Source organism: Psammomys obesus, unplaced genomic scaffold (assembly GCF_907164565.1).
Source record: "Psammomys obesus unplaced genomic scaffold, mPsaObe1.curated_primary_1811, whole genome shotgun sequence".
In the NCBI taxonomy this organism is placed as follows: domain Eukaryota; kingdom Metazoa; phylum Chordata; class Mammalia; order Rodentia; family Muridae; genus Psammomys; species Psammomys obesus.
The window spans coordinates 1,342,320-1,370,243 of record NW_026596353.1 but is presented as its reverse complement, the minus strand read 5'-3'; the positions used below and the strand labels follow the sequence as shown (position 1 = coordinate 1,370,243).

The following is a 27,924-nucleotide window of genomic DNA, read 5'->3' as shown; positions in this document are numbered from 1 at the left end:
AGACGGTGTCGCAGGAGGCGCCGAGCCCTGGGATTCGCTCGGTTGGTCTGTGAGGGGAAGGTGACACCTACCGCACAGCTTCCGAGGGCCCGGCGTCGTACAGAAGGTTTGCTACAATCGGTTTCTTTTCCCGTAAAAGATCTTTTGTTAGTCCAGGCACCCACTTCCACGACCTCAAGTGGCCCGCCTCGAATCGCACCGCTCTCGGAGCCCAGCCAGACAATGGAAGAAAAATACGAAACCCGCTCCGCGCACGCGCAGGACCCACGACCCGGCTTCCGGGATCGACCCCGCCCCCTTTCGGAAGGCGTTCAAGTGAGGGTGTGGCCCTCGCCGGAGACGTACCAAGGCGCGTCGGACGGCGCAGGGTGATGACGCGCAGAGCTGTGGCCAATGGCGACAGGCGAGACGCGCAGGGCCGATGACCAATAGTGCGCGGCGTCTGCCGGCGCGCCCGCCCGGGGTGTCCCGCCCCCGGCCCGCGTCCGGCGGTCGTCCGGCGCGAAGGGGCGGCCGCTTTGGCAGGATGGCGGCGGCGGCAGCCGCGGGTCCCGGCGCGGGCGCGGGGGTCCCGGGCGCGGGCGGCGGTGGCGGGGCTCGCGAGGGCGCGCGGGTGGCGGCGCTGTGTCTACTGTGGTACGCGCTGAGCGCGGGCGGTAACGTGGTCAACAAGGTGATTCTCAGCGCCTTCCCGTTCCCGGTCACCGTGTCGCTGTGCCACATCCTAGCGCTGTGCGCGGGGCTGCCGCCGCTGCTGCGCGCCTGGCGCGTGCCGCCCGCGCCGCCGGTGTCCGGTCCCGGCCCGCATCCGGCGTCCGGCCCTCTGCTGCCGCCGCGCTTCTACCCGCGTTACGTGCTGCCGCTCGCCTTTGGCAAGTACTTCGCGTCGGTGTCGGCGCACGTCAGCATATGGAAGGTGCCGGTGTCCTACGCGCACACCGGTAGGTGCGGACTTAGGCCGTGCGCGCTGCCTGGGGCTTCGAAGTATGGGTACGAGTGTGCGGGCAGTCTGACTGAGACGCCGCCACGGCGCAGCGGATTCTCGGGTTGGAAATGTCTGAGGAGTTAACCGAGCGCCGAGCAGAACTGATTCCAGCTATTGGGGTCGGGAGGAAGCTTTACCAAAAGAAGGTCCGGCGTCGGGTGTGCAGGCTACCGGGACTACCCGCTGAGTGCCTTTCCTCTCTTTGCAGTCAAGGCCACCATGCCCATCTGGGTGGTCCTCCTGTCTCGGATCATCATGAAGGAGAAACAGAGCACCAAGGTAACCCTCGCAGAAGCCTTGGGCTAGGGGGGATTCCGGGTATTAGCTCCCTAGGTTGATGACGTGGTTGGACCGTGGCATACCTCTGGCTTCCTGTCAAATAAGGAAGTTATGGTGCCGGCCTCCTGTGGCCTCACCTAGTGTCCCATACTCACCTTTCAAGCAGCAGGTGTGTGTATGTGAAGGGGTGATGTCCCCCGGTAACCTCTTGAATGGTGTCCGTGAGCGCCACATTCCTCTGGGGTCAGCTGTTCTTTTCTGTTTTGATTCCCTCCCTAGGATTGGTGGTAGGTGATGTCTGTTTGGTTCCACTTTGGCAAGTCACCCAGGAGCAAACTAAGTTGGGACAGGTTTTCCTTTTCTTACTTTATTTTTACATTTATCTATGTGTGTACGTTGTGCCTTTGCATGTGTGTGGAGGACAATTTTCACCATTCGGATACCGGGTATCAGACTCGGGTTGCCCAGCTTGTCAGAGAGGGACCTTAACCTGTTGAGCTATCATGTTCTAGTTTTCCTTTCACCAGAAAGAATGGTTGGTAGGGGCTGTCTGGATCTGATATGACATGCTGGGTCAGTTTGATATCAGAATCCAGCCAGTTCTTAGGAATGGCATGGTTCCATGGGTCTGTCATCCCAAGATGACAGCATGCTGATGAGAGGTCCAGGCCAGCCTAGGGTACAGCACTGGACCTTGTCTCAAAAAAGCTCAGAGCTGGGCATAATGGTATAAGCCTTTAACCCCATACTTGGGAGGTAGAGGCAGGAAGATCTCTGAGGTTGAGACCAGCCTGGTCTACATGTTGAATTCTAGGACTCCCTAGAGAGACCCTATCTAAAATAAAAAGAGAGACAGAGAGACAGAGAGAAAACTTGTAGCTCAGTGTAGAGCCCTTGCTAAGAACTCAAAGGCCCAGGCTTTGACCCTGTCTTGAAACCGTTAACTGTGGGCTGTGGTTATCTAGATGTGGATCACCACAGCACCCAGAGATGCCTGAGGAGGGTGACAGGCTAGGAGATTTCCTGGCATGGGGCTAGAGAGCAAGAATTGGGCTCACAGTGTCCTTAAAGTGCAGTGGGGATGCCGGTGTTCCAGCTGGAAGCCATTGCACCTTGTTCTACAAGTTCTCATTTTCCTGTGTCCTATAATTGATTTAACTGGGAGTGGCTGCACCCTGGATCACTGCAAAAACTAGGCCACCTCTGGTTGAGTGTTGTCCTCAGGCCCATCTTCATCCTGGTGAGCCCTCTCCATGCTGCAGTCCCTGCCGGGCAATGTCGGATGGGACTGGCCTCCTGAGGGTCAGAGCTGTTGGGGAGGCATCCAGGTGTGTCACCTGATAGCATACCTACTGAGACACAGTTTTCCTTGTCACTAGGGACATTGTAAATGGTACAAGGCCTCATCGGTGCAGAACCTGGCCCTTGAGCAGGGACCTTCCTTTCGAGACATATAAGCCAGGCCATGGAATCCCTGTTTTCAGGGAAGATGGAGGATGTAGACAGGCAGAGTGGGCCATGGCCAGGAGTACAAGTTCCATGGGCCAAGGGTTCAAGTTCCAGTGACCACTGCTTTCTAGCTCCTAAAAGCCTCGCCTGTCTTGTCTATATACATATATATATTTTTTTTATTTTATTATATATATATATATATATATATATATATATATTTTTTTTTTTTTTTTTTTTTTTTTTTTGGTATGTGGGTACACATGAAGGTCAGAGGACAACTTGCAGAAGGCGCTCTCTCTCCACCACGAAATCCTGGAGATCAAACTCAATCAGGCTTGGAAGAGTTTACCAACTGAGCGGCCCCTGATTTGGTTTTTGATACAAAATCTTACTGCAGGGGCCTAGAGAGATGGTTCAGAGGTTAAGAGCACTGGTTGCTCTTCCAAAGGTCATGAGTTCAATTCCCAGCAACCACATGGTGACTCACAACCATCTAGAATGAGATCTGTATACATAGCAAATAAATAAATCTTTTTTTTTTTTTTTTTTTTTTTTTTACTGTTTAAAAAAAAAAACTCTTATGTGTAGCCCAGACTTACCTAAGACTAGAAATCTACCAGGTTTTGCCTTATTGGGTTTTGTTTGGTTTTTTGTTTGTTTTGATAACAGGATTTGAAGTAACCCCAGCTAGCCTCAGACTTTTTCCCATTCGTTCATTCGTTCATTCATTCATTCATTCATTCATTTGCCTGTGTAAATGTCTGTCTGTCTGTGTCTGTGTCTAGCTTCAGTTCTCTCCTTCCATATGGGTCCTGGGCATCAGGCTGTCATGCTTGGTGTCAAGCACCTTTATCTTTCAGCCATCCCACCAGCCCCAGCCCTAAGACTCTTAGTAATCCTCCTGCTCAGCCTTCTGAGTGTCAGAATGCTGGGCATGAAGTACTGTGTATGGTTGTAGGCAGCGTTTTCCAGGTGGAAGATGGGGTCCTCCAGGGAAGGTACAGGGCCACCTAGCATTTCCTAAAGTTCTGGATGGTGGGTAGCCTCAGCCCACCTGAGCCCCTCTGACCTCCTGCAGGTGTACCTGTCACTGGTTCCCATCATCAGCGGAGTCCTGCTGGCTACTGTCACAGAGCTGTCCTTCGACGTGTGGGGGCTGGTCAGCGCCTTGGCAGCCACGCTCTGCTTCTCCCTTCAGAACATCTTCTCCAAAAAGGTGTGTGGGCCTTGCTCCTGGCAAGGCTGCCTGAGGGTAGTGGCCTCAAGCCTACTGGCCAGAGCAGAGCCTAGTGTGCCCTCTGTCTACCTGCATCCCTGGCCCTTGTTTTGCTGTGAAAGCTAACCCTAACCCTAACCTTCTCTGCTGTCTCTTGTTCCTTTTCTTTTCTATGTTCTCTTGCTACATTTTATTTATTCACCTGATGTGTATGTGCAAGGGCACCTGCCACAGCCTTAGAGTGGCGGTAGAGGGCACCTTGCAGGAGTCATTTCTCTTTCCATCATGTGGAACCTGAGTCTTGAACTCAGGTTATCAGGCTTGGTGGCACGCCTTTACAATCCTTCACCCACTGACCCATCTCCCTAGCCCCTCTACATTATTTCCCACTAAACCTGGAAGCCTGTTTTGTCTGTAAGCCCCTGGGATCTGCCTGAGGGCCCTACCACCAGCTACTTGCATTAACATACACTATGCAGTGACCAGCTTCTATGTGGGTACTGCAGATCTGAACTCAGGCCGCTGGGCCTAAGCCTTCTCCCCAGCCCCACAGCTCCTCCTTTCCTTTCCAGGGGCTTGTGTATGTTGAGGGTGCTCTTCCAGTGAGGTGTGTCACTGACCCTGTCTTGTCTGGCTGTGCTCATCTGTTCTTACTATGGTGTCACCTTGCTGCAGAGCCTTCAGTCATGACTAAAACTCAGAGCTGCTGGGTGCCACTTTCGGTACAGTGGGTCCCCCTCTTGGGAATGTGGCTAATTTCCACTTGTCATAAGAAATACACCTGGGAATCTCTGCACGTGTGCTGCTGACAAGGGCATCCTCCTTTGATAGCCCTGAGGTCCATGGTTTGGGGTAGGATCTGTTTCTGGCTTTTGCCTGGCATTGCCTGGCGGTGCTCAGACAGACTAAACCAATCTAGACTCAATTCAGGGATTTCAGCCAGGCATGGTAGCACCTGCCTGTCATGAGCATATGTAGGATGAAGGCAGCATGGCTGGGAGTGCCAGGCCAGCCTGGGCTACAGAGCAAGACCCATCTGTTTCAAAAACAGATGGATGAAAAAAAAACAAACAAACAAACAAGGTGGGGATGGGGACTTCAGAGTACCCAGGTCACTACACCCTCCACAGCTGTCTACTACTGGGTTGGTTCTGGTTTTCCTGTGTTAGCTTGTCATCCACAGGACAGAGCACTTTGTCCAGACATGGCTGTGTGTTCCTTCATAAGCAAGCAAGCCAGTCTGATACCCGAGCATGAATGTCAGATTCCCGTCTCATATTGGGGACTGGATGCCCAGGCCTGTTGCTTGTTGTAAGTGGCTCTAATGAGGACTCTCCCCTCAGGTGTTGAGGGACTCCAGGATCCACCACCTGCGGTTGCTCAATATCCTGGGCTGCCACGCCGTGTTCTTCATGATCCCCACATGGGTCCTGGTGGACCTCTCCACCTTCCTGGTCAGCAGCGACCTGGTGAGTTGGGACTGCTGAGAACTGTGTGTCTCCACTAGCTTTCTAAGCATGTGCTTTGCTGGAGGCTGTAGCCCTGGGTTCATCTTGGGACATCTGTGCTATTTCCTGTTCTTGTAACAGTACCTGACTTAGGCTAGATCACAGGAATCAGGGTCTCTAACTCTCAGTTCTAGAGACCAGAAGTCCAGCATGCAGTGGGGTCTTTTCCAAGGGCTCCTGCCACTTCCTGTCATACCACGTGACAGTGACAGGAGTACATGTGGGAGGAGAAGGTAGTCTCTATGCAATAGCCTGAGAGCCAGGGCTCCCGCTGTCCTGTGCCTGTCAGCTTTCTGTGGCAGTGATAGAGCACCTAAGGTTCTTGGTGTGAGGAGAGGAAATGTTTGTCTTGGCTCAGTGTTTCATTCTTTGTTTGGCCCTGATGCTTTGGGTCCATGGTGGGAGCATACAGATGACAGTGTCACTCTGTGAAGACTGGTGGAGTAGCCATCCAGAAGGGAACTTTATTTCAGAAGTTTATTTCAAATCTGCTTAATTCAAGAATTTGAATCCAAATGGGCTCCAAATCTGGTCAGCAGCTGTAGGAACCAAAGTCCTGAGAAGATGAAGCTGCCCCATTGAAGTCTTATACACAACCACCCTACCCTCTGGTACACTCACACACATGCACAGACACATGTGAACACAGGTGCACACTCATGCTCTTACAGTGTAGCACTGTTGTAGCTCTGTGGTCAGTCTGGATCTGACTGTCTTCCAAGACCAGTGTGTGGAAGAGTCAGTCCCTGCTAAAAGCTGCTGGAGGTGGTGGGGCCTGGCAGAGGCACAACCTGGGAGGAGGAAGTGAAGAATTGGGACATGTCCTTGGAGGCTACCTCTCTTTTCCTCTTCTGTGCTGCCTCTACTTCCTGTCTGCTAAAAGAGCCTTTGCCAGAGCCACATGATCCTGAATTGCATCTCCAGAACTGTGACTTGGGGCTCACTATGGCCCTATAAGGCCCAGGCTCCACCTAGCACCACACACAGAAGATGGCATGCGCCTCTTGTCTCAGTACTCAGGAAGTGGGGGCAGGAGGATTAGAAATCCAAAGTTGTCTTTGGGTACACAGCAACTTTGAGGACAGGCTGAGCTACCTGTCTCAAAAGATAGCTGACTGTTACAGTCACAGGACATTCCTGGCAGAGTGGCGTCATTCAGCCCAGCTCTTGGTGGCAGGGGTGGAAGTGGTGGGAAGATGCATGGAAGACACAGGAGCCCTGAGAAAGAACCCTGAAAGTGCATGGTGACTTGAAAGAACTTGGGAATGGCTGGGGGAGGTAATACACACCTGTTATCTCTACACTCAGGAAGTGCAGTTGGGAAGATTAGGAAATGGGGCCACCCTCAGAGCATGGTGAATTTGAGGTCAGCCTGGGCTACATGAGACCCTGTCTCAAAAAGGAAATCCTGGAAAGCAGCTATCGGGACCCGTGAGCACCGCCCCCAGTGTCTCAGAGCAGATAGAGCTGCTGAAGACTCTTTGACCACGGTCTTCATGGGCTGCTGGGGTTAGAATCCTGAAAACAGCACCATTTGGTACAGGATTCAAGTGAGGGCCTATGTCTTCTGCCATGTTGGTCCTGGGCATGTTCCAGGGCCCAAGAGAGAGAGCTCAGCACGTACAGGTACTTGCCATGCAAGCCTAATGACCGGCTCCATCCTTGGGACCAACATGATGGTGAGAGCCAACTTATACTGGTGTCCACTGACCTCTTGTGGCACACAGACACAATGATATTTTAAAATTCAAAAGTGGTGGTGCTTGCCTGTCACCCCAATACTTGGGGATACAGGCAGGAAGATCAAGAATTTAAGGTCATCCTCAGCTACATGAGACTGTATGAAAGAAAGATTGTTCTGGACCCTTTACCCTCAAACCCTCTGTGCTGAGCCACCTTTCCTGGATGAGCACAGCTCCCACCCCTCCTCACTGAAGCCTCTTTATGGCAAATGGAGCCCGTCACAGCAAGCCACACTGCACAGTGCAGATCAGCAGATGATAGGGGCCAAGCCCCAGTGGATACAGGCACATCCCACATCTGTGGCCCAGGAGCATCGGTGTAGAGGGGATGGACAGGAAGATTTAAGAGCCAGAATACCAGGAAGTCTGCTGTGGAACAGGCTCCCTAGAAACGGCTTCATGAACAAGACAGGGACAGTAGCAGTGCCAATGGACATGTTAATCTGGAAGGGAGAGAAAATTTCATGGAGTCCCACCCTCAGCCAAAGAAGTATAGGAAACTAAGGACAGCTGGGAGAGGGAGAATTAGCCTCTCCCAGAGATGAGGACCCTCATTGGTTGTCCAGTATAGTGTGGTCAGCTCAGAAACCAGATACACACCAGCAAACTAACTAACAAACAAAAACTAACAAAAAATGGGCTCAGCAGGCTGCATTTATACATGTGCTGTGTTCACACACATTTGTATATGAAAATACTAAAAAAAAGGCTGTCAACCTGAGGGCATATGAGAGGGGCTGGAGAGCAGACAAGGATAGAAGTGATGCAACTCTATTTCAGTTAAAATCATTTTTAAAAGGAAAAAAGATAAATCAAATGGAAATCTTAGAATGGCAACAACCAAGCCTCAGTGGGTGGCTGCTGCACAATGGCGATGACAGCGGAAGAATTCAGTAACTTGAAGATCAGTCAATAGAAGCTGTCCAATGTAGCCTTCGCTGCCCCACTGCTGGCCGCCTGCTCCAGCGCAGATGTCTGTGAAGTGGAAGCTCTTCCTGCCACGGGCGGGGCTCCTGCAAGCTGAGCCCCAGGTGACCCCAGGCAGCTCCTGCCCAGTGCCTTGGAGCTTGGATGTGGCAATTCTCATCCTCCAAGGAAGCACTGAGATGCTTTGTTGCAGGAACAGAAAGCGCACCCACTTTCTGCTCCGTGCGGTTTCCCTTCCCTTCGGCATGTGTTCATGTGGGGCATGTGTGCACTAGCAATGTGTCTCTTGTGTTATGCCACTGAGGAACAGTCCAGCCTCCTGCGTTTTCCTCAGTAGCTCCCTCTTAACCCTTTGTGGTAAGATTTCACTGACTGGCTAGGATGGCTGCCAAACCCTCAAGATCTGCTAGTTTCTTTCACCCAAGCTTCCTGCCTCTAACAGTGGGTCTCTGCATATGTATAGCTGCACCCAACATTTTTTTTTTTTCCACATGGGTGCTGGAGCTTGTCCTGTATTAGGTAGCCCAGGGAGAGTTCAAACTCCTGATCCTCCTGCCTCCACTTCCTGAGTCCTGGAGTAGAACGTGTGCCTCAATTGGAGGCTCAGTATGACTAGGCATCATTCTTGTGAATCTTCCTCCAAGGTGACTGTGTGAGCCTTCCTTCCCCTGGTGGCCAACTGACATGCCTGCTAACCACCATATCCAGAGAGAGAGGCCAGCTGGGACTTGTGGGCACCACAGGATGGCTGGGAATTAGCAACAGTCCAGGAGGCTAGGTGCGAGCAAGATCTGAGAAAGCTGATGCCCAGGGCCTCCCAGTGTCCCAGCTGGGCCACTGTTCTCCTGGCACCTGTCTTGAGGACGGGTGGGCTCTGGGGCTCTGTGTTCCTCTCTCTGGAAGTTCTTCCCCACCGTTGGCAGCCCTTGCAGAAGGCGGCAGTAGTTGATAATGTTGCCCATCTCTGGTCTGTATGCATTGATGCTTTCACTTCTGCTTTGTTTGGGTTTGGGACTGAAACCCACAGCTTCACATATGCTCAGCTCAAGCTCAGCTGCCAAGCGGCGAAGATGGCTCAGTGGGGAAAGTGCTTCTGTGCAGCTGTGAGGACAAGAATTTAGATGCCAGGAGTCAGGGATTGGGTCCCTGTAGTAAGCTGCACCCCCACCACACACACTCACACAAAATTTTGGTGGCCTTTCTACAGAAAAGTTACTAAATATTATGTGTATGGATGTTTTGTCTACATATGTGTGTCCACATACAACATGTGTGCCTGGTGCCCTCAGAGGTCAAAAGAGGGCATCAGATCCCCCGGGACTATATTCCACCATGTAGGTGCTGGGAAGCTAACCCTTGCCCTCTGGGAAAGCAGCCAGTGCTCTTAACTAATGAAGCATCTCTGACTAAAGATGGTACTGGATGACTGCATCATACAGTGAGTGGTCGGGGTTAGAGGTCATGTGCCTAAAGCGTCACGTGAATTGGGGAAGTGGCTCAGCGTGTAAAGGTGTCTGTTGCCAAATGTATAGCCTACCAGTTTGAGGCCAGCCTGGGCTACATGAGACTCTATTTCAGAAAACTTTAACCACCTGCTGCCCCACGGTGGCAGTCTGCCTGAGTATGTATGCACGCTCCCTCCTGACGCTCCCGTCTCCACAGGCCTATGTGTCTCAGTGGCCCTGGACGCTACTGCTCTTGGCAGTCAGTGGCTTCTGCAACTTTGCACAGAATGTCATCGCCTTCAGCATTCTCAACCTCATCAGCCCGCTCAGCTACTCGGTGGCCAACGCCACCAAAAGGATCATGGTCATCACCGTGTCCCTCATCATGCTGCGCAACCCAGTGACCAGCACCAATGTCCTGGGCATGATGACTGCCATCCTGGGTGTCTTTCTATACAACAAGGTGAGCATAGCTGCCACTGTGCTCCAGCCAGGCACAGCCTTAGGGAACAAGGGGCCAAAAAGGGAGGGGGTCCCGGAGGTCTGGGTTCCTTCTGGGGTAGGACAGTTCTGTGTGCTGGACAGAGCAGCATGGCAGCAGGCTTGTGAGCACAGGCTACTCTAGAACTCACTCTCCTCCGACCCCTGAGCTCTGGGGTCCCGGGTGCAGGCGACCTGAAGCTTCCCTTTGTGTCTTGTTTGTTTTGGAACAGTCTTATATAGTCCTTGTGGCCTTGAGCTCCTGACCTCCTGCTCCATCCCAGGGAGTAGAGTGACGGGTGTCTGTTCCCTGGTGTATGCAGCACTGCAGGTGCAGCCGGAGCTGGTGCATGTAGAACAGCGCTCGACCACAGAAGCACCCTAGCCGTTTGTCTGGGGTAACCTCTTTGCTGGTGGTAGTGGTCTCTGTTTTTGTTTTGTTACAGTTTGGTTTTGTTTTTTGGTGTTTTGTTTTGTTTTGTTGAAACAGTTTCATATAAGCCTAGGTTTTTCTCAAAATCACTATGTAACACAGGCTGCTTTGGTAATCTTGCCCTTCCTGCCACTTAGTGCTGGGATGACATGTCCCCATACCTAGAGTTCCCTTATACCTCTCATTGCTCTCTCTCCACACAGACCAAGTATGACGCAAACCAGCAGGCCCGCCGCCACCTCCTCCCTGTCTCCACTTTGGACCTGAGCAGCAGAGAGCACTTGCGGAGCCCGATGGAGAAGCCACACAATGGTGCACTGTTCCCCCAGCAGGGTGACTTCCAGTACCGCAACATCCTCCTCACAGACCACTTCCAGTACAGCCGCCAGGGTCACCCAAATTCCTACACCCTCAGCCGGCACGATGTGTAAGGGCCTGCCAGGCCAGGCCTCCTGCACCATCTCTCTGAGCCTAGCAGCTTCAGAACATTCTGGCAGCCTGGCTGAGCACATGACACATGGCACACCATCAGGGGAGCCCTGGGTCTTGGCCCCTGTTGGATTGTGGGATGTGATCACAGCACAGACAGCCACAGGCTCTAGGCAGGAGAGACAGAAACAGATCCTGTTTTCTGCTTCGTCCCAGAGGCCACACTCTGCTGGCACACAGGGTTGTCTGCTGGAACTTATGGTAACAACAGAGACCTGATCCTCAGAACTGGCACCACATTGGCTACAGTCCTAGAAGCCAGCAGAAGGTGGCATCTGGGTTATCAAGGATCGGACAGCAGGGCCGTAGCCCAGAAGTATAGAGGGCTGACACTGGTGGCAGTGCCTGTCCCCAGCAAGAGCTCCAGGGTGCCCCAAGGCAGTTGGCCACTTACAGTTAGTGCTGCCCTGGGGCAGATCTACAGTTACCATCATCCATTGGCTGTGACCATCCTCTGCCTTGTGGGTGCCCGAGTGGGACATAGTCCTCTGGGCCTTGGTGGCCCTTGAACTCTAGAGGAGGTGGTGGCTGCTGTTACCTCAGCTGCATTCCATCCTTGTGAATGCACAGAAGGTCGGATAGTGGCCACAGTAATTTCCTTGAGTTTCTCTGGGGAGTATCTCATTAGCTATGGGAGCTTTCGCACCGGAGTCCCATCGGTGCTGTACCAGGGCTAGCCAGTAGAGCGGAAACTGTCTTGACTCATTTCAAAATATGGGGTGTTTGTCGCTGGAACCAGTCCCTGCAGGCTCAGTGGTAGCTGGCAATGCTGAAGGGTACTGAAGCTGCAGCCGCAATAGCAGGAGGTGGTATCCACACTCCGAGTACAGTGTTCTTGTCCATGAGAAGACCACATGTGTATCAAGATCTGAACTGTGTCCCAACAAGTGGGACACCAAGCAGGTCTTGTTTTTTTTAGTTAATAATCAATTTGAGGCTGGGGTTGGTAGAGTGTCTGCCTAGCATGCGGGCAGCCTTAGCTTCAGTCCCTGGCTTCACAGATAACCATGTGAGTGCTGCAGGCCTGCCTTCCTGGCACTCTGGAAGCAGACAGGATGATCTGGAGGACAAGGTCCTCAGCTACATAGCGAGTCCCAGACCAGCCTGGGCTACATGAGAGGCTGGCTTAAGGCTGGTGTGGCAGTGCAAGGAGAACCTGTTGGTAGGCAGAAGTGTGGATTCTGTTATGGGCACAGCAGGTAAATGGCAGGGTTAGCTTGGGGTGTCGTGGGTCTTGGGGTTGGTTTGTTTATTTGTTTTTGAGACAGGCTGGCCTTGAACTCATGAGATCTACCTGTCTCCACCCTCTGGAGTGCTGGGATTAAAAGCATGTACCATCACGCCCAGATGGAATCACCCTCACTAAGGCTCACAGGCTGCCCTTTAACCCTTAGCATTCTTTGTGCCTCTGTCTCCATCGCTAAGCACTAAGCTGACAAGTGTGTCATGGTGCCCCAGTCCTGAACTCCTGATTCCTTGGGTCCCTCTGCTTTTGATTACTTGGAGTTTTGTACTGAAGGTTAGTTTATGACCTTAGCCTCCTGCTTGTCTGAGACTTGGCAACCACAGCCACGGGACAGTCCCCTCTGCCTTGCTTACTGGTTTGCAGATGTTCAGACCCCACCACCACAGAGTGGGAAGGAGCACCTTGCTAAGGTGATCAGTCAGGTTCTCCTCACTGTGGAGATGGTCCTGAGACACCTGACACTGCAGAGGCCCCCATGGTGCCCCTGACTCAGCACTGAACTCAGAATGAATTGCGTCCTTTTGGATTTCCATGATGTTGCTGTATTTTTTTTTTTTTTTCCCCAGGGAGGGAAAAGGCCCATCTCACTTTTCTTATGGTTTATATATTAGTAAATGGGATATTTAATTCTACTCATAGGCTTCCAGCAAGTGTGAACACTAGAATGGATGCGACAATCAGGTTAGACCAGATTTTCAGATCATAAGACAAAGAGCTGGGGCTGCAGCTCAGTGGGACAGTGCTTGCCTGGCACGGGTGAAGTCCTTCGTTCCATCCTCAGCACCCCAATGCTCAGGATGCTGAAGCAATTAAGATCAGGAGTTCAGGGTAATCTCTGGCTACATAGTGTGTTTGAAGCCAGCCTGGGCTACACGAGACAAACAGCAAACAAAACAAGAGACCTGATGGTCCACAGTTTACTTTGGCCCATTCAGTCACATTAGCCTCACACCTTGCCCCCTGCCACATTCACCTCCCTCTACCGGTTTGTTCCATCCCACCTCTGTTAGACATTCATATTAGAGAATTTATGTTGCTCTCCTCATATACCCTTTGAAATGGCTTGGCCAAAACACTGATCCTGACCTACCCACCTCTTTCATTTCACAGAAGGGTTAACTGAGACTTAAGACTTTTATAAGTCTGTTCACTGTTACAGCACTTGGGTCTTTTTGTTATTTATTTCTTTGAGATGGTGTCTGCCTTAGCCCAGGCTGGCCACAGAATAGAAGCGCAGGCTGATGCTGGCCAGGAGCTGCCACACGCAGCACCTTATTTTATATCATTTATTCTACAGAAAATTCAAAACTCCTTTGACGGAGGAAATGAGCTAGGTGTGTTGAGGCAGGAGAGTATTTGAGACTTGATTTCTCTGTGTGTTTGGAGGTCTCCGAGCAGTGGGTTCTCCATGATCAGACCTGAGCCCCCAAACCTCAGGGTCTGAAACGGGGAAATTGTCATGTTCCTTGTTTTCCATTGTCATCATCTTCAGGCTCCTGTGTCATAGACTGTTCTGTGGGAATAGCTGTGTTCACCAAAAATAAATGATGATGGTCTCTAGGAGCTTGAGATTGGTTCTGGTTTGTCAGGGAAGGTCTCTCCATGTGCTCCTAGCAACACAACACAAAGGGATTTGGCAGGTAGGAAACCAGAGTTGGAACCCAAGAACTCATGTAAAAGCTGGGCAGATCCAGCCCTACCTGCTGTCCTAGTGTGTATTGGGGTGGGAGTGGTTGAATCCAGGATCATGGGAGCAAGCTGGGTATTGGCCAGCTCCAGGTCCAGTGACTTACACATTAGGTCAAGGGCCAGTGAGATAGCTATGTAGGTAAAGGTGATTACTTTATGTCAAGCCTGTTGATCTGAGTTCCATTTCTGGGACCCACATGGTAGGAGAGAACCTGGATCCTGCAGGTTGTCCTCTGCCACATTTATGCTGTGGCATGCACACACCCACAGATAAATACTCTAAATCAATAAATATCTTAAGATTTTTGGTGGTCCAATGTCTTTAATCCCAAAACTTGGGAGGCTGAAGTAGGTGGATCTCTGAGTCCAATGCCAGCCTGATCTACATACAAAGTGAGTTTCAGGACGGCCTGGACTACACAGAAAGCCTGTCACCAAAAAAAAAAAAAAAAAAAAGTTAAGTGTGTGTGTAGATAAGGACCTAATGACTTGATTCGAACCTCTGGCCTCCGCATGCACATCATCTGTGGTACATGGGCACTCACACTTGCAAACAAATACTTGCTGCACACATACACGCAAACCACATAGAAACGCAAGGCAAAAAATAATAATTCTACCTACCTTTATTTTCATGCCTGGATGTCTAATGATCTTGGGTGTGTGACTGTATAAACTCACTGTAACTGGGGCTGCCCTTAAACTCTCAGTCTTCTTGACGAGCCTCCCGGAGAACCTCTGTGGCTTCAGCCAGGAGATGCTGTACCAGGATTCAGTTCCATAAGAGCCCAGGTCCAGCCACACTCCTTAAGGGCAGTCTTGGCACCCATTTCCCTATCTATCCTCCTTTTGTGGCTTTGAGCCAGGGTCTCAGTGCAGCCCAGACTGACCTCAAATTCATAATCCTCAGCTTCAGGCTGAGCTGCAATCTATGTACTTGGTACCTCAGCCAGCGAGTGTCATAGCTCCTCCTGCTTCTACATCCCCAACACTAGGATTATGAGTATGCACTACCACCCCTGGCTTTTGTTTGAGTTCTGAAGATTTAAACTCAGGTCCTCATGCCTTTAGAGCAAGCACTTTACCACTGAGACAGCCCTCTATATATAAATAGTTGGGGGCAGGCACCTGTGTAACGGAAATTTTGGTTTCTTTGTAAACTCGTTTTTGTTTTAATCTCAAATGTAGGATTTTAGTTTGGCTTTAGTTCCCACAGTTGATAATTGTCATGAGCAGGGCATGGCCTTTGAAAGCTGGTAACAGCCTGCCTCAGCATGGAGAGGCGCATGGCCTAGGGCTGATGATATAAATAGGAGAGCCAAGAAAGAAGGTGTTTGATGAGTGGCAGTTTGGAGAGACCAGAGACAGACGGTGTGAGGCTTGGAGCAGACAAATGGAGAGAATCCCTTCCTGACGCAGCAGCTTGGAGGAAACTGCTGGCTTCATCTGCTGTTGACAGAGATTGGTATAACCCCAGTAAGTTCCCTTCAACCCTAAACAGCAGGGAAAAGGAAAGGGAACTGCACCCCTCAACCTCTCCTACCTAGGATTAAAGGGTTGGTGGAAGGGAGGCAGAGGCCTAAACACCCCAAATAAACTTTAGAAACAAGCACTACACACCTGTCTGTGTGTGTGGCAAGAGGCTGGCCTGGGGAAGGAGCTCTTCTACCAGTCTCTAGCCTGTCTTTGGCTCCCAGGGCTGGGATTCCAGCTGTGTGCCACCACACACAGCTTTTGCCTGAGAGCTGGGCTCAGACTCCAGGCTAAATATTTGTGCAACAAACACTTCCCTGTGCTGCCATCTCCTGGGCCTGTTTTTAAGTTTGAAAACAGTTGTTAGAAACACAATTAGTTGAGAGCTGAAGAGATAGTTCAACAGTTAAGAGCACTGGCTGCTCTTCCAGAGGTCTTGAATTCAATTCCCAGCACCCACATGGTGGCTCACAGCCATCTACAATGAGATCGAGTGCCCTGTTCTGGCATGCAGGTATATACGCAAATGGATATATACGTGTGTGTTTACACATATAAAACTAGTTATTGATATTCAGGTTAGTTTAAAAGAATAAGATAGAGGCTGGAGAGATGGCTCAGTGGTTAAGAGCACTGGCTGCTCCTGCAGAGGACTTGGGTTTGATTCCTAGCACCCATGTGGCAGCTCACAACTTTCAGTAACTCCAGTTCCAAGGGATGTTGTGGACTTGGTGGGCATTGCACACATGTGGTACACAGGCGTATATGCAGGCAAACACCCATATGCAGTATTTAAAAATATAAAAAGAATGAGGTAGAGCCCTTGCCACAGCAGTTCCCAAAAGCTGTCAGGAAGTTTGGCATCATCCTTGGTCACATAGGCATTTAAGGCCAGCAGGAACTTCATGAGACCGTGTCTCAAACAACTGTCATGATGAGAATATTGTTTTGTGTTGGGAAAATGCCATGTTACTAAATGTTCTCCCTCCATTCTATGTACATTGCCGTGTAGTTTTCCAAAGACATGCCATCAGTCACCAGCTGGGCTGCTGGCTCTCTAAGCTGAAGATAGCCCAAGTGTGTGTCTGGTTTTAATCGTCTTCCCATTTTGCCTAATCCATTTTCTGTAACAGATTATTTGACACCAGGTGGTTGATAGATGATGGTTGGTTTGGCTCACGGTACTAGGGTCCAGTAAATCCCAGAGTGTAATTCAGTGTCTCCTCCTAACCTGGTGAGAGCCTTCCTGCCACAGTCATGACAAGGGCACCCCCACACTTTGGGCTTTAGTATTTGGGGGGTTGCTGTATAACCTAGGCTTTCCTGGACTTTGCAGTAGTCCTCCTGCCTCAGTCTTTAGGTGCTGGATGACAGGTGTGATTTACCATGCTTGGCTCTCTCCCATTGTTTGAGGCACTTAGAACCCAATCTGGCCTCCCAGTTCAAAGCTCTTCCTGCCTTCACCCTCAAGTGTTGGATTACTGTCCTGCAGAATATGCCCAACTCTCCTTTCGCAAAAGCCACTGTATCCGCCAGGTATGGTGGTCATCCCATCACCTGGGAAGCTGAAGCACAACTGCCACAACAGTCTAGGCTACAATAATGAGGCTGTTTGTTTCAGAAGTAAAATAAATAAAAGCCATTGCACCAAAGGTGGGGAAACTAACATCTACGACCTCATCCAATAGCCTCTAAAGTTTCCATCCACAAGTATTAGAAGACTCAAACATGCAGATGGGTTGCCTTCAACCCATGAAATTCGGGGTGGCTTGTCTGCATCACAGCTGGATGGTGGGGCCTGACTCACTGAGGTATGAGTATCTTACTTGAAGGACAGGACCCAGCTTGTTTTTTATTCAGTCCAGGGAATGGTCTCGACAGAGCAGTTTAATCTTCCAGTCAGTTATCTTCATCAAGATCCCCCCACAAGCTCGACCCCTAGCCTCATCCCAGGTCATTCTATATTGTACCAAGCTGTGGTTGGCATTAACATCACAGTTGTTCATCACTGCACCCATTCATCTCACTGTCCAGGCTAGCTTTGAACTCTTGGTAATTCTCCAGTGTCATCCTCACAGCTCATCCCAGGGCAATAGTGGATTAGAGTCACACCTTTTTTCTTTTTCTCCCAGAGACAGGGTTTCTCTGTGTAGCCCTGGCTGTCCTGGACTTGCTTTGTAGACCAGGCTGGCCTCGAATGCAGAGAATGGCCAACCTCTACCTCCGTGAGTGCTGGGATTACAGGCTGTTCATCATGGCACTAGGCTTTTTTTTTTTTTCTTCCCCACCCCTGGTAGATTCACATCCTGCTAACAGCAAGAAGTATATTCTTTGCTGGATCAGCAGCAAAGTAGTACCCCAGGGAACAAGTCAGCCTCACGGCTTCAAGGACAGGGACAAATGTACTCACTTGTCCAGCAGATGAGTATTCCCTCAGAAAAGCCCAGGAGTCATTACTGGGAAATGGAAGGGGCAGGGAGTAGTTGATGCTCCACTGGGCTTTGAGATAACTTCTGTGTGTTACACCCATAAATACACGAAAAAGCCATGTGTTCAGAGGACATTGGTTGTACTGCGCTACCTCAGTCTCCACATTATTTCCCTGAGACAATATTTCTCACTGAACCTGGAGCAAGGCTGAGTTCCAGACTTGGCAGCAAGTGCCTTTACCCCAAAGCCATCTCATCACTCCCTTTTGTTAAGAAAGGCCTTGTGGAGCTAAGGCTAGCTTTGAACCTACTGTGTATCTCCTGCTTCGGATACCTGTGTGCTGAGCACTGAACTGACACCACACCCTGTGATTTTAGGGGTTATACACATGCTAGGCAAGCACCAAAGCCCTGTGATTCCTGGCTGTTTAGTTTCCTCTGTATTTTGGGGCACTCTATAAGCAGTAAGAACAGCTGGCACAGTGAGGGGACCCATGTTTCAAAGCTTTGGTATCAGCCTCAGTGAATGGGGATGCATTCAGCCCAAAGGGGCTTATTAGGAGGCTGGGTCACTTATGGAGAAGGGCAAAGGAACAAGGGGAAGGTGTGTGAGGGGCAAGCTTCCCTAAGCAGAACCTAGTCGCCCAGAGTTGTAAGGGAGGCAAGGACAGTATGTGTTGGAAAATGAGTAGCAGAGAGCCAGCCACCTGCCTTTAACCCCAGCTCTGCAGAGGCAAGGCCCTGTGCAGAGGCTGTAGTGGATGTGTGGAGCAGGCTGGTGAGGTGGCTGTGGGGAAAGGCAAATGCTGCCAAGCTTTAACAGCCCGACTTCAATGTGGGGACACTCTCCTCCCATGGTAGGAAGCCACCCATGGCTCAGTTGTCCTCTCACTTCCATACATGGGCCAAGGCAGGTGCACTTCCCTCAACAGTAAATAACATATAATCAACTTTTTTAAATACTCACTTTCTGGTGTCCCACTGGCCAGAGCTCTCATTGCTTTCCGTTTCTGAGATAGGGTTTCTCTGTGTGACAGCTCTGGCTGTCCTGGAATTGGCTTTATAGATTAGGCTGGCCCGGAACTCAGAGCTCTGTCTGGCCCTGCCTGAATGCAGGGATTGAAGGTATGTGCTACCACCACCTGGCTCTCCTGTTGCTTTTGAACTTTGTGTTTTGACTTTATGCTTGTATGTACACAATGTGCATGCAGTGCTTACGGAGGCCAGAAGATGGGATCAGATGCCCTGGAATTGGAGTAACACTTGTAGGCTGCAAATGCAGGTGATGGGTCTCAAACCAGGGTCTTATAGAATAGCCAGTATTCTAAAAACGGCTGAGCCATCTCCAGAACACCTTCCTCACTTCTGTTGCTTTAAACCAGGATACTTGACTGTCCCTACTGAGGGGATGAAAAGGGGTTAATACTGAAAGTGGTGTTCAGTGGCCCACATCTCACCCACTGTCATGGAGATAAGGCTGGGTAAACTGAGTCAGGAGATGATCTAGGGAGCTCAGGGGCAGCTGAAGGAAAGGTGGGGGAGTTGGTTTTACCAGTAAGTTAGTTTGGCCCAGACCCCTGGTCCAAGCAGAGTGCTGAGTAGACACATGCTTGAGTCAGAGTTGTGACCCAGGAGTGCCACTGTCCATGATGTGACCCATCAGCCTTGCAGGTTAGGACAACAAGATGAGGGCTGGGGCAGCCTGGGAGCTGAAGAATCAAAGACAGTGTGGACTGAGCTTTGTCAGGGAAGTTACTAAGTTCTGCAAGGAGATCTCACAGCATCATCAAGAATCTTCTGGAACAATCTCAGGTGAGAATGAGGGAGATGGGTTGAGCAGGTGCAGACTCCTATTTATTGTGAGCCACACAAGCAGGCCCTGCAGGATTACAACATTCTTTTGCGATTACAGCCCTACGTTATTGTTGTCTGGCCTTTATATCAAGTTCTTGGATCTGAGATCAGGTCATCCTGCTCCCATGCCAAGCACATCACCAGTAAGCTATTTCTGCAGCTCAAAGAGCAGGACACCATAAAGGGCTTTCACAGCAGTGCCTGGAAGGGCACTGGGAATCTCAAGAGTGTCAGGATCCCTCCCAGGTTCAACTGCATCCTTCCTCCTCCTACAATCTTGGTGTGAAGCTTCCAGCAGCTGAGGTACCCAACAGGGCAATAGAACTAGGAAAAGCAGGAGATCCTGGGAGACTCAGAGATTCATTAAGGGCTTTGGTGGCCAGCACAAATGCCAAAAAACAAAACAAACAACAACAAAATAATCATGCCACAGCTGTTGGCACACAGCTCCAAGAGATACTTTGCCTTCTTCCAGCTTCTGCAGGCACTGAAGTCACATGCACAAACCCACCATAAAATGTTTGGTTTTTGTTTGTTTTCGAGACAGGGTTTCTCTGTGTAGCCCTGGCTTTCCTGAACTCATTCTGTAGATCAGACTGGCCTCGAACTCAAGATCTCCTTGCCACTGCCTTCCAAGTGCTGAGATTTAAGGTGTGCACCACCACTGTCTTTATTTTAAAGGCCGATGGTAACTTGCACCCAGCCCTGCCTTCCATCCCCAGCATCCCATAAGCACGGCATGGTGGTGGAACACGGCTGTCATCGCAGTACTGATAAGCCGAGAGGAGGATGGGGAGTGCAAGATCACTTCCCTTTATATGGGGAGTTACAGCTATATCCAAAAATCATAAGCAAATAATAAGTAAACAAACGAGCTGGCTGTCGCGGCTGCTTCCGGTTCTCCTTCCCTAGGTCAGCACGTGCCTTTGTGGTCGCTTTAGAAGACATGTCTTTGCTCCACTTCTGTGTCTGAGACCGACGTTGGGAAGCCGGGAGCCCTGACGCTCAAAATTCTTACCCAAAAGACACAGATGGGAACGGAAGGGCCTGATCTGCAGCGTGTGATTCGCCAATCCCGCCTCCTGGATGGTGCAAAAGGCTGCGAAAGACGCAGGAGACAGCTAGCACACAAGCTCGCAAGGACACAGCCTTGTCTCGCAAGGCCAGACAACCAAACTCTGGCCTGTGCCGCTCCCCACACTCCACCGCGACAAGCGTAAGCAGCAGGAAGTTTCCGCGCATGCGCCTCGCCAGCCCGTCGGGCGCGTGGTTCCTCACGCAGCCTCTTCCCGCCCTCCTCCAGCTCTCACTTCCGGGGTTTCCAGGCGACAGCCGTAAATGGCGCACCGAAGCAGCCCGCGAGGCTGTCGTAAACGTCTTCCTTCGCGCTACTTCCGGCCGGCTTCTGCGGCCGGTGCTGGTGAGCTATCGTGAGGCGGCGGAGGACGTTTCCAGCGGCTGCAGCCATGGAGATGCCGCTGCCGCCAGACGGTGAGGCCCAGCCTAGAGCGGAGGTCGTTGGGTTCTTCCCGCGTGCACCCGCCGGCCGACCGTGCCTCTCCGCTTTCCCGGGCCGGTGGCAGAGTGCGCTGCGGCCTCGCCGCTCCTCCCTCGGCCTCTCCCGTGGGACCCCGCATTCCTGGCGCGCGCTTGGCCCTAGTCAGGACCCGTACACCGCCGCCTAGCCGAGGCCCGCCCCAGAGGACCCCAACCCGGTCCCCAGGTCGCGCTGCCCCCACTGACGCCTTTTCCTCCGTCCTGCAGACCAGGAGCTTCGAAATGTCATCGACAAGCTCGCTCAGTTCGTGGCTCGCAACGGGCCCGAGTTCGAGAAAATGACGATGGAGAAGCAGAAGGACAACCCTAAATTCTCGTTTCTTTTCGGAGGCGAGTTCTACAGTTACTACAAGTGCAAGCTGGCTCTGGAGCAGCAGCAGCGTGAGTCCCTCAGGCCCTCGGCCGCCTCGGGGTCCAGTCGGGCCCTGGCCGCAGCCACTTTCCTTGGAGTCGCATGCTGTTTCCTCTACAAAGCTGGGCAGCTGCGTCCACTGTTCCTTCTGTCGTTCCCGGGGCCCTGTACCAAGATAGACTGCTTGCCCTGTGTGTCATAAGGAGACTCACAGATTCACTTTCAGGACTTCGGGTTGGGAATACCTGGATTGTCTTTGCAGAGGGAATGAAGGCTCTGCAGGAAGGTGGAAGCCCAGAGGCTGTGTCTGCGGCAGAAATGGTGCAACCCCTTGAGCAGGTTGAGGCCAGAAGTTTCTGTGCATCTGAACGCTCAAATCAAAAGCTTTCCCTTTAGTTTCTGCAACATCTTTCTTTATTTTTAATGGCTTTCGAGCAGGATTTCTCTGTGTAGCCCTGACCTGTAGCTAGCTTTCTAGACTAGACTGGCTTTGAACTCACAGAGATCTCTCTGCCTCTGCCTCCCGAGTGTTGGGATTAAAGACATGCACCACCTCGCCCACACTTACTATGTTTAAATGTCTAAGGTGAGCATCAAGGAAAGCATGATAAAAAAAAAAAAAATAGAAATAAAAATTTTAGAGCCAGGCATGATGGATCATTCTTTAATCCCAACACTCAGAAGGCAGAGGCAGGTGGATCTTCGTGAGTTTGAGGCCAGCCTGATCTACATGTTCCACAGCCCAGGCTACAGAGACCCTGCCTCAAAAACCTAAAGGGAGAAAAGACAGTTAGGAAGCACAGCTGGTCTTTGAGGGTCCCCACACTGTGGCCCAAGTTAGCCTAGCAGTGTTACCCAGGCTAGCTTCCAACTCAAAGCAAACCTCCTGCATCAGCTTTTCAGGTGGTGGGATTACAAGCATACCCAAGCTTTGAGTAGTACCATGTCAGGAGATGGTATGGGACCTGAGAGCAAGACTCACATCTGTCATATTTAAGGTAGCTCCCTAGCTTCTGGATAAGCTGTGAAAATGAATGCAGTTGCAAAGCTATAGGACAACAATCATCTGGTGTCAAACACACAGTGTCTTTTTTGGGCTCTAGCAGTGTAATGTGGCTGATTGGTAGAAAGCTTGTTGACAGACAGAATTGAGCCCATGGAGCACCAAGATGCTGTATGTTCACAGAACAGCCACCACAAATATGAACTGAGGGAAGGTGGCCTGGAGGCTCTCATTCTAGATAGAGCTCAGCTCTGCTGTCACTAGCAGGAAATCTGCGTCATACATTTTTAGAGAAATCATTCCTTAGCCCCACAGCACCATGTTCACATTCGTCCTAAAGCAGCAGGGAGCCACAAGAGGGCTGAGAAAGGCTTAGCACAGTGTGTGCAAGGGTGGACAGTGTCTCACTGTAAATATTCCTCAGAGCTACACAGGAAGCCCGTGCCCATCCTTCCCACCTGGACAGTTGGGGCTGTAGACCTAATACTGTAGTAGAAAAAAGAGTATATGGCAGATTGGGGATTGGGACACAAGAGGACATTCTGTGAAGTAGACCATAATGGGTTCTACTGAACATGATAGAGACAGCCAGGAGCAAACAGGAAACAGAGTCTTGGGCAGGCAAAGGGTAGTGGGTGGTGGAAGTATGGAGTAGAAATGGAGACCTGCTTCCTGAGAAGCTATGAACGCCGCCTGGAAATTAGAGGTCTTAGAAAGGGCTTCAGGTCAACTCAGTATTTGATCACTAAACCCAAAGACTGTTCAAAAACAACACTTTGAAGGCTCTGTGGCTAAGGATTGGTCCACATGGGTGGTGGCACACACCTTTAATCCCAGCAGGTGCAGGCAGATCTCTGAGTTCAAGGCCAACATGGTCTGCAGAGTGAGTTCCAGGTTAGTAAGGAAACAAAACTTGTCAAAAAAAAAAAAAAAAAAAAAAAAAAACAACTTGGGCAGTGCAGTGAGTTTGAGAAGTGCAAGCCTGTGAAAGCCCAGTGGTATCGTGAGTGAAGATCTAAGCCATCCAGTGGCTTCTCCAAAGCGAAGTTTCCCAAAGGAGTGTGGGATCTAGAGCTTAAATGAGGCAGACATGTAGGGTGCCACTAAGGCCCAAGCGATACCTGCCTCGAACCCTACTTTTCTTTCTTTTTTTAAAGATTTATTTGTTATGCAGTGTTCTGCCTGCACACCAAAAAGGGCACACCAGATCTCATTATAGATGGTTGTGAACCATCATGTGGTTGATGGGAATTGAACTCGGGACCTATTGGAAAAGCAGCCAGTGCTTTTAACCTCTGGGCCATCCCTCCAGGCCCCCTACTTTCTTTGTTTTTGTCTGAAGGCCATTTCTTTTGTGCGAGCCTTAGATTCCCAAAGAATGTGGCTGTATTTGCTTGGGACCAGGTAGGGCCTAGAAGTGGAGAATATAGGCTGTATTGTTAAAGTGCTGCCTGTGGGCAAGGACCCTCCTCTCCAGACATACCAGTATGTCATCTGGCCAGCTCTGGGGAGCATGCCAGCCTCAGACACTTATGTCATACCAGGGTATTTCTGGTGGTTCTAGCTAGATTCCGGATGCTGTTCGTGGGGCAGGCTTTGGATGCACGCCAGCCCTGTGTGTGCTTGGCCAGACCTCCAGAATGCTGGATGTCTTGAGTGAAGGCGGAGATTAGGAACCCATAGCATGGGAAACACTCTTGGGAGAGGTGCCATACCTCCAGCTGAGGTCATGGCCTGCAGTCTGTAGTAGCTCAGGCCTGGGTAAGAAGGGAAGATGGACATGTTCAGCCTGTGTCACAGGGACAGTGGACACAGACCTGGTGGCATTGGTGAGGATGTGGTGAAAGGCAGCTCTTGGGGTCTCCAGAGAGGCCAAGCCCGACAGAGGGAAGCATGATTGTGTTGGTCATGTGAGGTGGAGAGTGGACCTAGCATTCCTCCATCAGGCCTGGAGGCCAAACCTGGTGTATCACAGGGGTAACCTGGACTGGCCCTGGGCTCACAGCGCCCATCTCTTTCCTGCTAGTTATCTGCAAGCAGCAGACCCCAGAGCTGGAGCCAGCCACAGCCATGCCCCCTCTGCCACAACCTCCGCTGGCTCCCACAGCATCTCTCACTCCAGCCCAGGGCACCCCATCAATGGACGAGCTCATCCAGCAGAGCCAGTGGAGTCTCCAGCAGCAGGAGCAGCATCTGCTGGCCCTGCGCCAGGTATGCCCGTCACTTGAGGATGTGCCCACATCTTCTTGTGCCATTGACCCTGGGGTCACCTTCCAGTAGGACTGTGGGCCATCCACAGGCATTGTTGGGTGTACTTGTATCCGCTGTGAATGCCACCACCTGCTGGCTAGGTACCTCTCAGGCTTAATGCGTAGGGAGGGACCCTGTTGGACCCATCTGTTAAGCTGGTCCTGTTGCCAAATTCTATGGCGATGAGCTACCAGAAATGAAAGGAGCGACTCTAGTTGAGTGTCAGCCCCGTTCGGGGTTTCCTTGCTTATCACTGTCACACAATATGCATGGTTGTTTGCCATCGGTCATAGACTGGACAGTGAGGTTTTGACCACCAGAACTGGCCTGTAGTCTTAACCAGTGTTGTGGCCAATACCTGCCATTTATTTGTTGCTTTGTGTTGGGTTTGTTTTGGTTTCGAGACAGCATCTCCTCAAGCTGCCCTGGAATTATAGCCTTCCTGCCTCAGTCTCCCAGAGAGCTAGGATTATAGGCGCCTGCAGCATGTATCAACCCTCACTCCCTGCCTTGTTCTGCTTAGGTGATTCTTGAGCACCCTGCCTCCCCAGCTTCATCTTTCCCTGTTAGCTGAGGCCAACTCTGCCTCTGTCTGCTGTGAGGATGGACTGTCACCGGCTTCAGCATCTGCTAAAGTCAGACACCAGTGTGTGAGTGTTTGGGCCTGCTCACAGCGCCTGTGCCTCATTGCCTTCCCAGGAGCAAGTGACGGCGGCTGTGACACATGCAGTGGAGCAGCAGATGCAGAAGTTGCTGGAGGAGACACAGCTGGACATGAGTGAGTTTGACAACCTGCTACAGCCTATCATTGACACCTGCACGAAGGACGCCATCTCGGTGAGGCTCAGTGTGGGGTGGGGGTATTGTTACCTGCCCGACTGAGCACCCACTCATGCTGGCCTGACTCTCAGGCTGGGAAGAACTGGATGTTCAGCAATGCCAAGTCCCCGCCACACTGTGAGCTGATGGCAGGTCACCTGCGCAACCGAATCACTGCTGATGGAGCACACTTCGAGCTGCGGCTGCACCTCATCTATCTGATCAATGATGTGTTGCACCACTGGTGAGTACTTGATCACTTGGTCCATAGCCCATGCCTGTAAGGGTCTCTCAACTCACCTGATCCCCGACCCACCCTTGGCTGCACCCACACACTGGTTCACTGCTTGCCCTCCCAAGACAGCAGGTGGCACCTCCACAAGGTGGTCAGCCTTGGGTTCTGCTGCCTCCTCTCTGCTTTGGCAGCCATCATGTGTCTGCCTTGGTCTGCTGTCCTCCCTCCCCACCACTGTTCCGCACAGCCAGACACCTGGCTGCTACACTCCGGGGACCCTCTCTGCTTAGACGTATCTTGGGGCTACCTTTGCTGGCTCTGCCCAACAGACTTCTCCTTTGTACTATGGCCCCAGCCTTCTAGGGCCTGGTACAGTGTCTCTGCATGGCCACCAGGTGAAATTGATGGAGAAAAGCAGAACTCAGAATTCTGGTCAGAGGCAGGTGCAGGGGTTCCATGCTAGTGACACACACTGACCGTCAGCTAGGCTGGCTGTCCCCTGCCTTTCAATACAGCCATGCCAGCCAGGAAGTAAGATGGAACCTGACCTGGTCTCTCTTGACTGTCTCTCTGCACAACCCCTTCCTGCCTCGTCTCCTTATTTCTGTCAAGCTGGGAAGTGAGCAGTGCCTTTGCCTTCTATACCCTCCTGCATACCCTCTTTCCTCTTGCAGTCGCTTGCTCCTGCCTCTTAGGGTAGAGCCTCTGTCCCCCTCTGTCCCCTAGGACACTCCTCATCTAGGCTCACACAAAGTCCTGGTCTACACTGCCTTCCCTTTCTCAGCTCCTAGCCAGCCCTTGCTGCCCTTTGACCTCAGCTGTGGTAGCTGAAGCTGCTAGCCTGTGTCTGCACCTTCCCTGGGTCTGCATATGGGCTGTCTTGCTGAGCCACTTCCACCCCAGAGGCCTGGATCCACCAGACTGCACAGCTGGAGGGCCCTTCTTGGGCTGTTTCTGCCCCTTTATCCCCTCAGCAGCACTGGGCATGGAACCCAGGGCTTGAACTTGGCAGGCAAATCCTGTGCCCTGGGCTGACCACAAACCTCATGGGTGGTTAGGCTTCAGGTAGCCTTCTCAGTGGGCCTGGGGAATCCCTCCTGAGCAGGTTGTTGAACTTGTTTGTGCCTAGTGGTAACCAGGTCCCAACCACAGCAGCCCATTTTATTCTTTACACCCATGCAAGTGCTCTGATAGGCCTTTGCGATGGTGAAGGTTTGGTTCTGAATAACCCTGGAGTGCACATTCTCCCTCCTGTCTCCTTAGAAAAGCCATATGTACTCTAGGTAGTCTAGTCATTGCTCTACCAGGTTAGTGGAGGCCTTTTCCTGAGGAGAGGGTGCTGTGGCCACAGCTGCATGGTAACGGGCGCGTGGCCGGGTCCCACCCCAGGGCCCTGATGCGCGGAAGGTCTCTCCCTCACAGCCAGCGCAAGCAGGCCCGGGAGCTGCTGGCTGCCCTGCAGAAGGTGGTGGTGCCCATCTATTGCACTAGCTTTCTGGCTGTGGAGGAGGACAAGCAGCAGAAGATTGCCCGGGTATGGGGCTAATGGGGCTGGTTGGACTTGTGGGTGAGTGGGCAGGTGGCCTACTGGGGCTGGGTTAGGCAGGCAGATGGCCGGGCGACACAGCCTCTGCCTCACGAGAGTCTCCCTCTGCACCAGCTCCTACAGCTCTGGGAGAAGAATGGCTACTTTGATGACTCCATCATTCAACAGCTGCAGAGCCCTGCCCTGGGACTCGGCCAGTACCAGGTGAGCATCACCTGGTACTATCCCTCACCAGGAAGTTTCAAACTGCCTACTGTTTGTGTTTTCATCACTGAGCCAGTGGCTGCATCTCACATACCCTTTGGCTCTTGGGGCCTTGGGCTGGTGTCCTGAGTAGTGCTCCTCTCCCCACCAGGCCACACTCATTAATGAGTACTCATCAGTGGTGCAGCCTGTGCAGCTGGCCTTCCAGCAGCAGATCCAGAGCCTCAAGACACAGCATGAGGAGTTTGTCAGCAGCCTGGCCCAGCAGCAGCAGCAGCAGCAGCAGCAGCAGCAGCAGCAGCAGCAGCAGC

At 51.6% G+C, this 27,924-nt stretch overlaps 2 protein-coding genes across 2 annotated transcripts in view; both read left to right on the top strand.

Moving 5' to 3' along the window:
- The first annotated feature begins 511 nt into the window (after positions 1-511).
- Slc35e1 (solute carrier family 35 member E1) lies at positions 512-13,765 on the top strand. Its single transcript, XM_055597291.1, has 6 exons — positions 512-941; positions 1,194-1,264; positions 3,795-3,932; positions 5,276-5,401; positions 9,772-10,017; positions 10,671-13,765. The coding sequence occupies exons 1-6, from the start codon at positions 527-529 to the stop codon at positions 10,896-10,898; spliced, it is 1,224 nt and encodes a 407-aa protein (XP_055453266.1). The 5' UTR covers positions 512-526; the 3' UTR covers positions 10,899-13,765.
- A 7,203-nt stretch (positions 13,766-20,968) lies between these two features.
- The window catches only part of Cherp (calcium homeostasis endoplasmic reticulum protein), a 12,421-nt gene continuing 5,465 nt past the window's right edge, over positions 20,969-27,924 (top strand). The window contains exons 1-8 of the mRNA XM_055597271.1: positions 20,969-21,138; positions 21,412-21,585; positions 24,586-24,770; positions 25,509-25,646; positions 25,721-25,872; positions 27,286-27,397; positions 27,524-27,613; positions 27,765-27,912. Coding sequence (XP_055453246.1) covers positions 21,114-21,138; positions 21,412-21,585; positions 24,586-24,770; positions 25,509-25,646; positions 25,721-25,872; positions 27,286-27,397; positions 27,524-27,613; positions 27,765-27,912 — 1,024 coding nt within the window. The 5' untranslated portion in view covers positions 20,969-21,113. The remainder of the gene's footprint in view (positions 21,139-21,411; positions 21,586-24,585; positions 24,771-25,508; positions 25,647-25,720; positions 25,873-27,285; positions 27,398-27,523; positions 27,614-27,764; positions 27,913-27,924) is intronic.